Genomic DNA, 16545 nt, shown 5'->3' on the forward strand with positions numbered 1-16545 from the left:
ATTATTATAAGCTTGTTTATTATATTTCCCTCTTCAAATAAAACAAAAAACTTAAAATACCAACACTGCCACTTCAAAAGGCAAAATGCTACGCTTTACATATAACTGTCAAGAAATTACATACCAAATTACAAATTTTTGAATACTTCACTATGGTAATACAAACTGTACAGATCCAATATGCAGCTACATCAGCCTGCATAATTTTAAAATGTCCCACTAAGAATATACTAGCAATTATGACTGATGCCTTTCTCTGGAATTAAAGACTACATGCATGAATGCAACCAAACTTGAGTTCATCCTAGAATCAAGAGGCTCCTTTTCTTAAATAACATTGGAAGGCACATCTAGGTTTCTACATGCAACATTGGGAGGAAGTTTATAAAAATGAAACTTCATTAAGTATATAGGGGTCAAAAGTTATTGCTAGCAATCCATACACATATACATCTTGTAAGACACCCCTTCACTGCAGTACTTGATCTTTGAGGTTTTGCTGGAAAAAATAGCTATGTACTTCTGCCAAGTTGAAGCAACGATCTGACCACTGCTCATGTAGCCATTGACGAAAAACATGTTTTCAGTGTTCCATAGGCAGAGTATACTATAAGACAGCTCGTCTGTGCTGTTTGTTGATCACTGAAGGACACTGGAGCAGATTATGACTAATCTGATTGACCATTCTCTTCAAGTAGCTGGGTCCCACGGGAACACTGGACAAAACCACAGAAATTTCTTCTTGGCTGAGAACAGAAAATGTATACATATATATGAGAATGAGGTGGTGAGGATCAAATTATATTTTAATCAAACTCTTCCATGAAATGTAGTAAAAACTGTTTAGTCCACAGATCTCCTGGCTTAGTTTTACTCACCAAATATTGCCTGTACATTTTTGGACGGTGAAAGCTACTGGAGATGCAGGATAGCTGGCGGATAAAGAAAGTTCCACTTCAAACTTTGCAAGAGCTATAGAACTGGAGAATAACAGCTTCACTCTGCATATGAAAAAATAGACATACATAGAATTACTAGTGAGGTGATTCATTATCTGAACATAACTGCTTAGCATCTACATGAAATGACTGGGAAAGATAGTCAGGAGATTTGGAGTCACTTGTCAACATGCACATGATACCCAGCAATACTTCTCCCTTTCATCTAACCCAGGTAAATCAGTGATATCAGAACAGGGATCGAGAATCATTAATGGGCTGGATGAGGGCTAATGAGCTGAAACTGAAGTCAGACATGACAGAAGTACTGAGTGAATTCACTGCAGAGGATACAGGACAGATGTCTGTTTCTGAACTGATGTTTTCAGGAAGGAAGTCTGAGGAACTGAGGCAAATAGTAGTGACAAAAGATGAAGTTCTCAACCTTACTGACAAATTGAAAGCAAATAAATCACCAGGCCCAGATGGTATCCATCCTAGAGTTCTCAAAGAACTCAAATATGAAATTGCAGACCTCCTCACAAAAATATCCAACATGTCCCTAAGCTCAGCTCAGGACTGGAAGATGGCCAATGTAACACCAATTTTCAAAAAGGGATCCGGGGGGAGGTGGGGATCCATGAAATGACAGACCAGTTAGCTTGACATCTGTTCCAGGTAAATTGGTTGAAGGCATTATTAAAGACAAAATTAGTAACATATAGAAGGGCAGGTCCTGCTGAAGAAGAATCAACATGGCTTGTGCAAAGGCAAGTCCTGTCTCACTAATCTACTAGAATTCTTTGAGAATATCAACAAACATGTAGACAGGGGTGATCCAGTGGACATTGTTTACTTGGACTTTCAAAAGGCTTTTGATAAAGTCCCCCACCAAAGACTCCTGAATAAACTTAGTAGTCATGGAGTAAGAGGAGAGGTCCTCTTATGGATCAGTAACTAGTTATAGAAAAGAAAGCATAGAGTAGGAATAAATGGTCAATTCTCCCGATGAAGGGAAGTAAATAGGAGGGTCCCAAAGGGATCGGTATTGGGACCAATTCTTTTCAACTTGTTTATAAATGATCTGGAATTAGGAGTGAGCAGTGAAGTGGCCAAGTTTGCTGACGACACCAAATTATTTAAGGTGGTTAAAACACAAAGGGATTGTGAAGAACTCCAAAAGGATCTCTCCAAGCTGGGAGAGCAGGCATCCAAATGGCAGATGCGTTTCAGTGTAAGCAAGTGTAAGGTGATACACGCTGGGGGGAAAAAAACAACTTCAAGTATAACCTAATGGGATCTGAGCAGGCGGTGACGAAATAAGAAAGAGATCTTGGGACTGTGGTAGACAGCTCGATGAAAATGTCCACCCAGTGTGCAGCTGTTGTAAAGAAGGCAAACTCCATGTTAAGCATTATAAGAAAAAGAATTGAGAATAAAACAGCCAGTATCATACTGCCCTTATACAAATCTATGGTGAGGCCACACTTAGAATACTGTGTACAGTTCTGGTCACCACACCTAAAAAAGGATATTAAGAGCTGGAAAAAGTGCAGAAAAGGGCACCTAAAATGATTAAGGGGCTGGAGCATCTCTCCTAATAGGTAAGGTTACATAAACTGGGATTGTTTAGCTTGGAAAAAGCTGTACAAAATTACGTATGGTATGGAGAATGTGGATAGGGAGACATTTTTCTCCCTCTCTCAAAATACTAGAACCTGGGGTCATCCCATGAAGCTGATTGGTGGGAGATCCAGGACAAATAAAAGGAAGTACTTCTTCACACAGCGCATAGTTAAATGATGGAACTCACTACCACAAGATGTAGTGATGGACACCAATTTGGATGGCTTTAAAAGGGGGTTGGATGGAGGCGAAGGCTATCAATGGCTACTAGCCCTGATGGTTGTGTGCTATCTCCAGTATTCAAGGCAGTAAGCCTGTGTGCACCAGTTGCTGGGGAACATGGGTGGGAGGGTGCTGTTGCACCATGTCCTGCTTGTTCATCCCTGGCTGATGGTTGGTTGGCCACTGTGTGAACAGAGTGCTGGACTAGATGGACCTTTGGTCTGATCCAGCATGTCACTTATGTTATTACTGAGGTTAGGTGGAATGGGCCATGGAAGTAGTATTCAATTTGGGTTGCACTCTCCTTAAGTTCAGGTTTCTAGCATGGAAATACTTCTCAATACACTTTTGCTCCTGGATGCCCAATTGGTATCCATGGCTCCAAGCATCTTTTTCTAGCTTCAAATGACCTGCCTATCATATTAACACTTTAATAACATCCAGGTTTGATTAGGGTAATGTCCTGTTCACAGGGCTATCCTTGAAAAGGCTTTGGAAACTTTCAACTGGTCCAGAAAGAGGCCCTCCTTTGTGAACATTACACCAGTTTTTATAGCTTCTCACTAGCTCTGTTTGTGTCCAGGGACACTTCAAGGTGTTGGTTTTGACTTGTAAAGCCTTAAATGGTTGGAGATTAAAGGTACCTAGAGCAGCCTTCCCCAAGCTGGTGCCCTCCAGATAAGTTGGGAGTACAACTCCCATAATCCACAAGCATCATAGCTGGTTGGGGATTCTGGGAGTTCTAGACCAACACATTTAAGAGGATACCAGGATGGAGAAGGCTAACCTAGAAGACTGCTTACTTCCTTAATGAACCTACTTGGCAGCTAAGACATTCATTAGAAGCCCCTTCCTACAGAGGTGGGTGACTACTGGGTAGAGGGACTTTTTGTGATTGCACACAGCCTGTAGAACTCCCTCTTGGGGAGATCTGACTAGTGGCCTTCCTTGCTCTCTTTGAGACGCCAGGTAAAGTCCATCCTATATTGACAAGGGTCTTTCCTTTGTTTGCCAGTTGCTTTAATTTGATTTGGTTTTGGCTCTGCAGGTACAATGACAGAATTGGCTCTGTTCTTTTATTTGATGTCTTTTAGTTGGGCTGCTGTTATGCATTTCGTAATGTTTGTATTATATTTTTTATTATTTTGTGTTCCTTGTTAGCTATGCAGAGTACTACTTAGAAAAAAATGGTGAACAATATTTAAAAACACAACATTTGCAGAGGTGAAATGTGCCAGAATATTGTGCTAAGCAGATACAATCCTTCTGAATTATAACTAGTCAGGCAATGTCAGCTTTCACAAAGTGTGAGGCTTTTTCAGTTATACAATAAGCAGATCAATATATTTTATAGGACTAAACTAGTTTTTCTTAAGCACTTACTTTGTATCAGTCACTTCAGTCTTGAGCAGATAAAATTTTCCACCCCATCGGTTCAGAAACTCTATCTCTTCTCCTAGAAGTTGACAGCGACTCACCACAAGAGAGATGTCATGCAGCATCTGGTTGGACAATCAGAACAAGCAATCATGACATCTTGACGACATTTTAAGGGTAGAGCTATGACATCATATCTTAACTGTGAAGTCCAAACCAGACTTTCAAACTGTTATGACTGAGGTAACATGTAAAAGCAGACACATTTGCAAGAAATAGTGGTTGAACAAAAAAGGAAGGCTGGGGGAAGACATGTATGCTATATTTTTGGAATCTTCTGTGGTTATTTCTAGAAGAGCTGTGGGTACAAAAAACATCCCAACCCCTCTCCCACTTGATGAGCTGATCCAAACCACTAGTCATGAGTGGTTAAATTTTTTTCGGCATGGGGCCTGAATTCTAATTCTGGGTGGGTTGGCAGGGTGCATTCCAGCAATGCTAAGGGCACACGGACAGAGAAACGTAACAGACAAGTAAACAGATTAATGGAGTTCTTTTAATCTCCTCGGTATGAATTGTGATTTCATGTTGATTTTGATATGTTATTTGTGATTATTTTAGGTGTAAAATGAAAACAATATAATTTTTCTTTAAAAGGCCCCTCAAAGTGGCATACAAAAGAATAAAGCAGGTTTCAACAAAATGCATTCTTTGTAGACTCCTTTAACTGCCAAATGACAATAAAACAGGTAACAAGTGCTGAAGATAACCAATTAAAATAATTCAGGACAGAATTTGCAGGGATTTGCCATGATCTCTACGTTGATCCCCTGTACAAACCAGATTTTATGCTTCCTTTGAAAACTGAGTTTCCCATTAGTTACCTGAGAAAGGTGATGCACTGTTGAGCATTTCTCCTGCCACATTTGACTGTCAATAAACTGGAAAATGAGCCTGTGCACTAGTTTTGAAGAAGGCAACGCTTTAGCTTCTATAAGAACAAAAAAGCAACAAACAAGAACACATTGTGGTACATGTCGTTATAGTCAAACAATTTCATTTGGGCTATAAACCCCTTAACAAGCTGGTCAGCTTAAAAAATATAAGCTTCACTGAAGTAGTAAGCCTGTTTCTGGGCTGTGTCACTTTCAGACTGCAGGTGGGGGCTCTTGTGATTGAATGCTCCTCTATACAAAAATTCCCTGCATGTATAAAACCAGATGCAAGGAGGAAATGTTCAAGCGTTCTTCCTGGCATGCTAATTTTCCATATCCAGGGATTTATTTATTTTTGTATGGAGGAACATTCAATCACACAAGCCTCCACCTGCACTCTGAAAGTGACATGGCCCCAAAAGAGGTTTATCTCCTTTTGTAGCAAGTCAGCAGCAAAAGTGGTTCAAATGAAGAGCCAAGCAGTATTTAGAGTTCAGCTACATAGGCCTGATTTAGCCCCAGGCCAATTGAAATGCTCTTTATCCAAAGCTGCTACCTAGTACAACTAGTGCTTTCATATCAACACGAGGCATCTAGATTAATAATACTACTTGTGTATTACCCACCTCGGGTTCGTCTCACTGCTTTCTTGATGGTTCTACTACTTCTCCCTAGGATCATACCTAGGCTTCACATCGTGGAATCGCATCAGCAGTAAAGAAATAACCACACTTAGAAAGCACTATGAATATGTAGAAGGGTCACCTTACCATCAACTCACTGCCCCAATATTACTAGCAGGAACAGAAAAAAATACATTGAACTATCCATGAAGGTTATTTCAGCTTGTACTATTCAAAGGCATCCTGAGATAACAGGCAGGACTTCAAACGCATTCCTTCTGCTTGTCCTGGGAGGAGTCCCCCCCCCCAGTTTAAGAATGTACTCAAGCTGAGCAAGAAATGTACTTTCAAAATAGCAGCTAAACCTTAAGGGGAAAATAGAGCATAAACTGAACAACAGTGCTCAGCACACTGAGTACACTCCCACTATCTGGGTGGGTGGAGAAGGGAAGGAAGGACACTCCATCCTTCCAATAAGCAGGATCAGAGCTGGCCAGCCCAGGCCATGATCTCCACCTTCAATGTAAGCAGAAAAAACCTTCATGATAAGTCCAATATCTCTTTTTCACTCCGAGGAGAAGAAGGGTGACCTGAGATGAGACGCTGAATGCTAATATCATCCCAGGTAGCGAGCTAACCCATCTGGTTATCTCAGTCTTTTGTGACTGTCTGTTGTGATGTTGATCTAAGCAGGTGATTGTCCAAGTAAGAATGCAAACTCCATGAACCACCCATGTAAATTTACTTATCTCCTGGCTCCTGCACCTTCTGAATCTTTGGTGCCAAGTCTGGCTTCAGTTGCAGCAGACATTGCTTGTATGTCTAGGTTGGGGAGAGGGGTTCCCTCCCACTGGATCTGTGACCTGTCCACTCTGGAGAATCAGAAGCACTGCTGCTCATGGCTAGGCCTAATCCTAACAAGCCTCCCCGAGATTTAACCAGAATTATCGAGTCTACTCTCTAGCAGTGATGGCAGCAAAAAAGAGAGGTCTTTTCCGCCACCACCGCACCTTTTCAGTACCATGCAATGGAGTTTTTCCCAAGTGGTTTATGGCCTGCTACAATCTGGTGCAAAAGCAAGGAAAACCCCGTGGGGGAGTAAAAAGAAGCCAAAGGCAAAGGTAGAACCAGGCAATCTTCAAAACGGAATATTTACAAAAGTTTATTTACAGTGCCAAGGTGCCGCCTACGCGTTCTGCAGACAACTTAACGAACTCTATAACAGCCCTGAGGAAGAGCGCAGTTTGCTTTTGAAACGCGTAGGCGGCACCTAGGCACTGTAAATAAACTTTTGTAAATATTCCGTTTTGAAGATTGCCTGGTTCTACCTTTGCCTTTGGCTTCTTTTTACTCACTCTGCTACAATCTGGGCCAGGGAGAGAAATGGTAGAACCCTCAGTAGCATGCTTTATCAAGTTTGTGTGGCATTTTGAAGATAAAGTCGCTCAAATCCATCATGAACTGGACACAATCTGGTTCATTTTTATTGGATGAGTTTCAGTTATTGAGGCCCAAGGATGAGGACAAGATGCTTGGTCAAGTGCGATTGACCACCTGTGTGTTTGACCCTTGCCCTGCATGGTTTATTACATCTAAACTGAGACAGAATCCAAACAAGACTGCCTGGCTAAGTGATGTTCAACATGTTCTGGAGGGGGTTGCACTCTCCCTAAAGGATCATAGCATTGGATTCAGCATTGTGACTAAAGGCACAGGTGGACTCAATGGCAAGGAGCCCCTTTTATCAGCTTAGGGTGATATACCAATTAAATTCTTACCTCAACAGAGATAGCCTAGTTACAGTTATCCATGCTCTGATGCTCTAATCTAGTTTACTGTAATGCTTTATACGTGCGACTGCCTTTGAAACGGTCTGGAAACTACAGCTCGTCCAAACAGGGCAGCAAGATTGTTAATGGAGATTGGCCAACATGATCATGTTATGCTAGTACTTTTCCATCTGCCCTGGCTGCCAAGCCATGTCTGGGCCCAGTATAAAGTGCTGATATTAACATTCAAAGTCCTAAATGGCTTTGGGCAAGGTTACCTGAAGGATCATCTCCTCCCATTTATACCTGCCCAGACCCTAGAATCATCCTCAGCAGCCAATCTCCTTGTGAAATGGGTGGCTACTAAGAAGAGGGCCTTTTCTGTTGTGGCACCCTGGGTTGCAGAATGAGCTTCACAGAGAGGCTTGCCTGCCGCCTATGTTGTGCTCTTTCCAGTGCTAAACAAAGACCTTCTTGTTTTCCCAGGCATGTCAGTCTTTCAGTTTGTTGATTTAAATTTGTTACTGTATAAGTGGAGGAGCTGCCCATTTCAGGATGCTCTTCACTACTGCTTGAAAAGTTGTTTGCCTCAAGCTGATAATTTCACTATTGAATGTTACTCCATATAAAAATGTTTACAAGGGTTATTCAAATATAGAAAAAAAAACCTAGAAAAGCAAAAGCACTTTACAACAGGCTGCTTTTGATATTTTCTTAAAGTCTGACAATCATATTGGAAAATGTAGATCTCCTTCCAGTAACAGGACTACAAACACATTTCAAATGCTTACCATCCAATAGTGATTCAAAGTTCAAACTGACAATCTTCTGGCAGACCTTGTTGCTGGAAATAGTGCCATCTATGAGAAAACAAACATAGCATGAGAAGCACTTCTGAATGAGACCTAGTTTTCACTGAAGTGGTCAGTCTATATCTTGGGTCCACTTCAGACTGTATCACAGGGCTTGCATGACTGAGAGAGAACCCTGCAAGAAGATTAGACTCTACGTTTCTGTGCAAATTGATTTATTTTCACTGCTGGTACAGAGGGTTATTCAATCATGCAAGCCTGGTGATCTTCCTGTAATCTGAAGTGGGACATCCCAAACACAGATTGACCATTTCATTCACATTCATTCATTCATGTATTTCTGTCCCATGCTTCTAACGCAAATGCACCACTTAGGACAGCTTATAAAAGTTACAAATTGCAATTTCATACAACAATATAAAATTGCCAATAAAAGAGCTAAAGCCAGTAGTTAAAACCAAATAATAAAAACACTGTATGCCTCAAAGTACAAAAACTTGCCAGAAAAAAAGGTCCTCAACAACCAGCAAAAAAGAGATAGGAAGAGGGCCAACTATACTTCATGGTAAGGTGTTCCCTAATCTGGGTGCAGCTACTGGGAAGGCTCCTTCTCGTGTCCCTGACAGTTGCTTCCACAACAGGCAGAACATAAAGATCTATCAGATTTTAGGAAGAGAGAAGGATTATATAGTCCCCAAGGATTATCTGGACCTAAGCCATTTAGGGCTTTAAAGGTAATCACCAATACTGGTGAATTGTGCCTGGAAACAAAATGGTAACCAGAGGAGCTGTGGGAGGATCAATGAAACAGGGTCCCATGGGCAAACACCCATCACCGTTCTTGCAGCTGCATTCTGGACCAAGTGGAACTTCTGAAGACACTGCAAAAGGTAGCCCCCATGTCGAGTACATTGCAATAATCCAGCCTGAATGTAACCAAGGCATGTGTTACTGTGGTAAGGTCTGACCTCCTCAGGAACAGGCACAGTAGTCTAAGCTGGCAGAAGACACTCTTGGCTACAGCTGCCACCTGGTCATTGAGTGGAAAGCCGAATCCAGGAGCACCCTCAGACTGAGAACTTGATTCTTCAAGGAAGGACTACCCCTTCCCAAAAGAGTTGAACCCCTGTTCCAGAGTCCATCTTCTTCCTGACCAGAACCACATATCTTGTCTGGATTAAGCCTCAGTGTGTTAGCCTTCATCAAGCCCATTATTACGTCCAGACACTGATTAAGAATATCAACAGCTTCCTTGGTATTACATGAAAAAGAGAAATAATGTTGTGTCTTATCTGCATATTGGTGACAACACACTCCAAATACTGGATGATCTCTCTCAATGATTCTAACTAGCTGTTCAATAACTTGGAGGACAAAACTGATCCCTGCAGGATGCCAATGGCTAAGGGACCAAGCAGGACTCCACCCCACCCTAAAAAAACACCTTCTGGAACCAACCCTCAAGAAAGGCCTGAAACTATTGCAAAATGATTCTTACTAATCTCACCCCCCACAAAGTGATCCAAAAGAATGCCGGGTTCAATCACACTGAACACAGTTGAGAGGTACATCAGAAACATCAGCCACATACTCCCCCTATCCAGTTGCCAGCACAAATTGTTTATTAAGGTAACTAAAACTGTTTCACTTCCAAATCTGGGCCTAAAGCAAGATTGAAATAGATCTAAATAATCCATATAATCTCAGAACCCCTGGAGCTGAGATACCACTACAAACTTATCTTGCCCAGGAAAGGCAAATTTAAGACTGACCAGATATTATCCAAAATGGTGGAATCCAGAGAGAGCTTTTTTCAACAAAGGTCTCACAATAGCCAATTTAAGAATGGATGAATTTATGTCTTCCTCAAAAGGAAGCATTCATCACTCTCTTTACTCTGTGATCGAGCCTTCTCTTTAGCCAGGACAGACAAGGATCAAGCTCATAAGTGGTTAATATTACAATATCAAGGACATTGCCTACATCCTCAGGCTGTACAAACGGAAATGTATCCATTATAACCATGACAATCAATAAAACTGAAGACAAAGAAAGCAACATGCCATTTTTACAGATCTGATGCTTTGATCAAAACTCTCAGATTTATGAATGGGAACAGTTTTGCCTCCTAATCAGTTTTAACTATTGAATATGAGAGGGTGTTTACATGTCTTTAAAAAATAATGATATTTTGTAGCAGCCCTGAGGGTTAAAATAAATTGTTCACAACCTAAACAAAAAAGCCTTAAACATACATCAGCATAGTAGTTCTTTTATGTGTGTCCCTTTTGCTGTTTATACCAAACAGAGTTCTTGCTATTTTTGCAACTTACCTACAGGAAACTCAAGCCCAACAGTCAGCTCAATAGAATCATAAAGGAAGGTGAAAACTGCCTGGTGATCACTCCATTCTTTCAGCACCCATTCAGAGAAGCTACAAAAAGAAAGAAAAACACATATACAATCTAAAATTAACTCATCAGAAGACATTATGAGGGATAAGACACGTACACATATTGGTACAGGCTAGCAATTCTACCTCTATTTTAAAAAAGTGGGTTTGGTAGACATGAACTACTTCCTCGAAAACAGCTTTCCTCTCTGCAAACTGAAGAGGTTTACTTTAAATTAAATCTCACTCTTTTATCTTACATAGCTATCGTTTCAGCATCTAATGAAAACACAATTAAATAAAAAATAAGTTTCCCAAGGAGTAAAAATTATCTCTATAAAGTCCATGTCATCCCTGTTTGACGGTGAAGGGGAATCATGAAACACAACCACACTCTAGATTCACTACTGATAGGATGAAACTTAAGAATACCATTCATCTTAAGTAAATAGGGACAAGATATGCTGGTATGGAAATAATTGGACCTTGAGTGGCAATCACAGTAAGACAGTCTTTAATTGAATTTACTTACTTGTATTTCTCCATGAGTTCCTGACAGCTTTTTACATCTTCCTGGAGACGGCTTATCCCAGAAACCATCTGTTGCTTTTTATCTCTCAGATCTAATTGATCTCTGCAAGAGTCCAACCAAAGAAGTGAAACATGTGAGCAAAATTCCGTGAATAGTGCTAAACCAAGATACAACAGGATGTAAAAGAAGGTAAAAATCTCAGGCTAATTACCTTTGAAGAGCTTCCTCTTGGGCTCTGTGGTTTTCCAACTCTAAGAATAGGAAAAACATACATTAAGAATCAAGGGGATGACAAGCACAGTTGTCTCTTCTATCTGATTAAGTAGCCCTAATTCTCAACAAGCTACGTTTTCTCTCTAAAGGTAAAATCATACTCAGTGAAATTCCTACATGGAAATAATTTGTGTAATATTAAATAAATGGCCGCCATCCATTGCACAAGAAGACTTCCAATTATGTAATGGAACTTGCCTTTACTCCCTACCCCACCCTGCCCCCCCCCCCAAAAAAATCTGCTCTGGGGAGCTCTCCAACCCTCCAAAGCAGCTTTTGGGGAAATGTAGAGAGAGAGAACTCATTTTGTCGACAGTGTCTGTTCCAACGGACAGAAAATGTTGGATTTCACCCAATGTACATCAAATATTACACATACGGATCTCCATGAGGAATTTCATTAGTCAAAGCAGTTATAAGTATAGGAAAATATTATGTCAATTTTAAAGCAATGTTAGGACACCAGGAGTTCCTCTTGTATTTCTGAAGTAGTAAAAGGAAATTTGACACTATACAAGTACTACTATCACCACCCCAACATTAATTCACAAACCTCTACATCATGTACCTCAAAAAAGTCCCATTACCTCTCTCAGTTTCTCTTAGCTTGGCCTCATATTCAGCAATGGCATCATTGACATTTGGCTCCGACGCTTCTAATGTAGCAGTTTCTAAAAATCAAATCATGCTTTACAAGAACATACGATGAAATGGCTTAGTCCACAAAAGCTTATAAGTGTTAGTCTAGTCCATGAAAGCTTATAAGTGTTTAACCACAAGGCACTGTTGTTTTTGCTACAACAGACTAACACAGCTACCCCTCTAAGTTCAAAGAAACAAGTAACTGAAAAAAAGAGCTCCCAAGCTGTGGAACTCCTTGCTGAGGGAGGCTAAGCTGCCAGGCAAATACATTTTTATTTAAGCAGGCCTTTGGCGTGTAAGCTGGTCTGTTGGGTCAGTGCAGTTTCCATTCTGTTATTGTTGTGTTTTTAATGAATTTGTTTTATTTTGCCTTGAGTGCCATTTTCTTGGCAGAAAGGCAGTCCACAAATTCATTCATTCATTCATTCATTCATTCAATCAATCAATCATAAAAGTAGAATTGTCTAGAAGCTTTTGAGGTTGTACCTGTCTCCAGAGCAGCAATACATCTATCCATTTCTTTCAGAAGTTCATCCACTTTAGCTAGTCTTGATTGTAGTTTTTCCCACTGGGACTTAAATGGAAGAAGTCGGATATTTAGAACATAATTTTTAGTTGTAATGTAATGTGTACATTACTGTATGGCTAGATTTGATCTTGGCAATGTCCTTTAGTAATACTTGATGCTAACTCCCAAATAAAACCAGTTTCAAAAAACATTCCTCTATTATGTTGAGCTAATGGTCACCCATACAGAGGGCAGATCTGCCCACATATGATTAATTTCAGCAACCTGGCAGCATAAGGTGCTCCTAGATCATTCACTGTGGCCTAAATGAACCAGTTCTGTAAATCAGAAAACAACACAGTACCAGACTAACATACATTAAAGATTAAGAACACACCAACATGCCTTTTCACTAAATTATTTGTATGAGGGTTAAAACTAACATAGACTCAGTTTGATGTACTGGCTGCACTGCTGGGTTACGATGTAGGAGACTCTGGTTCAAATGAACTCAGTTGTAGCCTTGAACAAGTCATTATTTCTAAACCTAACCTATATCACATGCAAATTATATAAAACCATAGTGCTAAATGTTACCTTCAAACTATTCTACCCCCAAAAAAACTTGAGATGCCCTAATACTAATGACTGGAGTAGGATCTACTACAATCACTAGTACTAAACTAATGGTAGGGCAATCTTAGGTGTTTTGTAATGGTACTATGCCATTTCAGAGTAAAGTTCAGAGTAGATGGAAACAATATCCTACATACATATAAACTTCCATTTCTCCATTTTATTTTTTATTACAAAATGTGAAGGAATATCCCATGTCCAAAATGTGTTTAAGTACATGAGGGAGGGGAGGGGAATCATCTTTCAGAGAGTCTGCCAGGTAGTTTTGTATATTTTTTATAGCCCCAAATACGCAGCAGTTACAATATTGGACTTGGACAAAGTAAACTTGAATTCAAATCCCTGAGAAGCTATGAAGTTAATTTTGGGCCAGTCATCATCTCTCAGCCTAACCTATCTCAGAGGGTTCTTTTGAGGAAAACCGGAAAACCCCATATATGCTACCCTGAGCTCACTGGAAGAATGACGGGGTACATAAAGGACATGTATAATTTCTATCCATGAAAAAGACCCCAAAGAATTACCACACACTGGCTGGTTTAAATGATTTACCTGTGCACTCTGCACCAACTTTGTATATAATGTTGCTTTCCTTCTGTGAGCAAGAACTTTACTCATCTTGGTGAAACAGGATTTCTGTTTGTTCAGCTCTACTCCAAAGCTTTTCAGCTGTGGTGGAATTTAAGATATTAACAGGATAAAAAAGAGAAAGGGACAAAGTTAATAGCATAGGAGCAGACGCACTGCAATCACAACAGGTTGAATTCAAATGTAGGCCATGCAGTGGAGTTGGTGGAAGCAGACTCCCCTTTATCCTTCCCATGGCAGCCCCTTTATCCCCCACCCCACTCCCCCATGCTACAAAGAGGATTACAGGGATCTGCTGAATGAACTATGTTGTGGCGGTGGTGGGCTGAGCAGGAAGCGAAGATCCTCAGAAATCAGGCAGAGGCACATTCCAGGAGTTTAACAGTATACAGGTTCTCAATGTCCAGCAAAATTATTGGTATAAGGATCTTCAACTGTGTTGACATATCTTTTTGTTGTTATACTACCCAACCCAGAAGAACAGTCCACTGTCCTAAAAGGTGTAAACACACACGTGTGGACAATGCAAAGAGCAGTAGAGGGACAGCCAAGTTCAAGCAAAGCAACTTATGAAGTACTGCAACACTGGAACACTGCTGTAGACTTATCCTAATAGCTACAATTATGCAAAATAAGATAGTTGCTCATACCTCCTCATCAGAACAGGTTCTCATTACTTCCCATAGACTTTTATGCACATTCACCAGAAGTTTATCTTGGTCAACTGCATGCAACTTTAATCTGAAATATTAATAAAAAGGTATCTATGTTATCATGAAGACTGTGCTTCCCCTTTAAGAGGCGTAGTAGTATCTTTGAATCAATCCTATCCTGAAATATATTCTATTCCTCACTGTTTTTTTTAAAGTTAAAATTGTTGTAGCAGTTCTGAAAGCCAAGAATTTTATAATCTGTACATTTGAATTTGACTATAGGAAGCATTAATGCTGTTATTAATTTGACAGTATTAATAGAACCAGCTCCAAAACTCAGAAATAAGTAAGAACATATCGGCTGGGATCTCGAAGGCTCCAAGTGTGGCACTTGGATGTCCCCAATGTCTTTATCTGATAACAGCTTTTTTCTGCTCAAAGGCCACTTCACAGGATTTCTCTAACTTTTGAGAGCAGCTTTCTGACTGTGTGAAAGAAGGGCCTCAGATGCCCTGTTTTTTTTTTAATTATTTACCTAAGATAGGACCTTGGATCTCACATGCTGTATTTTCTCTGCTTAAGGATTATAAGCTATCTGCATAAAGTCTTCTCAACTCTTAAAGATAAAAATTGCCTTTAAGAGGTTCAGCTCAGTTATTCTGCCCTATGAAGATCTATTATCTAACAGCATATTTTGCCTACAATTTACTTGGATCTCTTGAACTTCAGCCACACATATTTGTTGGGCACTTTCATCATGATGAGAGACACCTACACACAGGAGGGTAGTGGTGCGTGCCACCAGCCATTTTGAATATTCAAGCCGCAACCATGGCTTGCTGTGTCTTCTGAACCTGGCAAGGATGGGTTGTGCAAGGGTTAAACAACCCTTACATAATCCTAAAACAGGTCGTGGGTTCTGCACAACCCACCCTCACCAGGTTGGGACAACACAACAAGCTGACAAGGCTTGAATTTTCAGGATCGCACCTGCAGGCACCGTAGCTCATCGTGGCTTATGAGCCACAATGAGCTGTGTCAATCATGTAAACCTAGTCGAATCTGGCTTCACTCATTTCTGCTCTTTTTTTACATACCAAAGCAATATCTTCTGCTGAAGCTTTACTTCAAATGCCTTCCTTATGAGATATGTACTATGTAACAAATGAGAGGGCTTTTTCAGTGGTCATGCACTAGTTATGGAATGCCATCTAAAAAGATGGGCCCTCTAAAAAGATATATTTCAGTCTTTTCAGCCCCAGATTAAAACATTTCTATTTTTCTATGCATTTTTATTTGTCTAACGGTTTAATTTGCTGTATGTTTTAGTAGCTGCCTCCTATTATTATTAATTTTACGGCTTTATTATATAATTTAGTATTTAATGGTTGATATTCACTGCACTTGAATCTAGTTAATGAAGGGCAGAATACAATTTTTTTGAATAAAATAAAAGGTGCCCTGATAAATGGATATGGCCAGGTGTTTCTATCGTATTCTGGAATGTCAGAATACGATAGAAGCACAATTAAGTATAGAAGGAAAAACTAAATATAGAGAAGCAATTAGGATCACTTGAATTCTCTGGACATACTCTAAAGACGGCAAAAAACAACCCTCAAAAACTTGTTTTTGCAAGTGCTTACAAAATTCCAGGTATTGCCATGCAAACTCTATTGAAGAGATCAACTGACTGCCAAATGATACTGCAACTCATGTTAGGTTTCAGTTACATGTTAACAAAACAACAACACTATATGAACAAAAATGGCAAGCATCTTACTCTTCTATTATCTTGTAGAAAGCTTGACAATCTTCATCATAAGCCTCTAACTTGGGACGATAAACGTACTGACTGAGAATTTCATCTTCTAGAGTAGGAGGTGTGGTGACTGCATGCTACAGAGAAGAAAAGCCCAACATTTAAGAATCCAAAAGGCATTATATATGCACAGGGAAGAATCACAGCCAGAGTATAAGTGTATATTTCTTGCTGCAGCAGTTCCAAAGAGACCAGCT

At 40.1% G+C, this 16545-nt stretch overlaps 1 protein-coding gene across 1 annotated transcript in view; it reads right to left on the reverse strand.

Annotated features, from left to right (window-relative positions):
- Positions 1-487: 487 nt before the first annotated feature.
- The window catches only part of KNL1 (kinetochore scaffold 1), a 35457-nt gene continuing 19399 nt past the window's right edge, over positions 488-16545 (reverse strand). Inside the window, exons 13-25 of the mRNA XM_063118462.1 lie at positions 16310-16425; positions 14524-14614; positions 13838-13954; positions 12628-12715; positions 12087-12170; positions 11438-11477; positions 11227-11328; positions 10636-10736; positions 8282-8350; positions 5048-5154; positions 4170-4288; positions 879-1001; positions 488-746 (exon numbers count right to left, since the gene is read on the reverse strand). Of these exons, the coding sequence (XP_062974532.1) occupies positions 608-746; positions 879-1001; positions 4170-4288; positions 5048-5154; positions 8282-8350; positions 10636-10736; positions 11227-11328; positions 11438-11477; positions 12087-12170; positions 12628-12715; positions 13838-13954; positions 14524-14614; positions 16310-16425 (1296 nt within the window). The 3' untranslated portion in view covers positions 488-607. The remainder of the gene's footprint in view (positions 747-878; positions 1002-4169; positions 4289-5047; positions 5155-8281; positions 8351-10635; positions 10737-11226; positions 11329-11437; positions 11478-12086; positions 12171-12627; positions 12716-13837; positions 13955-14523; positions 14615-16309; positions 16426-16545) is intronic.

This window comes from Elgaria multicarinata, chromosome 2 (genome assembly GCF_023053635.1).
Source record: "Elgaria multicarinata webbii isolate HBS135686 ecotype San Diego chromosome 2, rElgMul1.1.pri, whole genome shotgun sequence".
Classification (NCBI taxonomy): domain Eukaryota; kingdom Metazoa; phylum Chordata; class Lepidosauria; order Squamata; family Anguidae; genus Elgaria; species Elgaria multicarinata.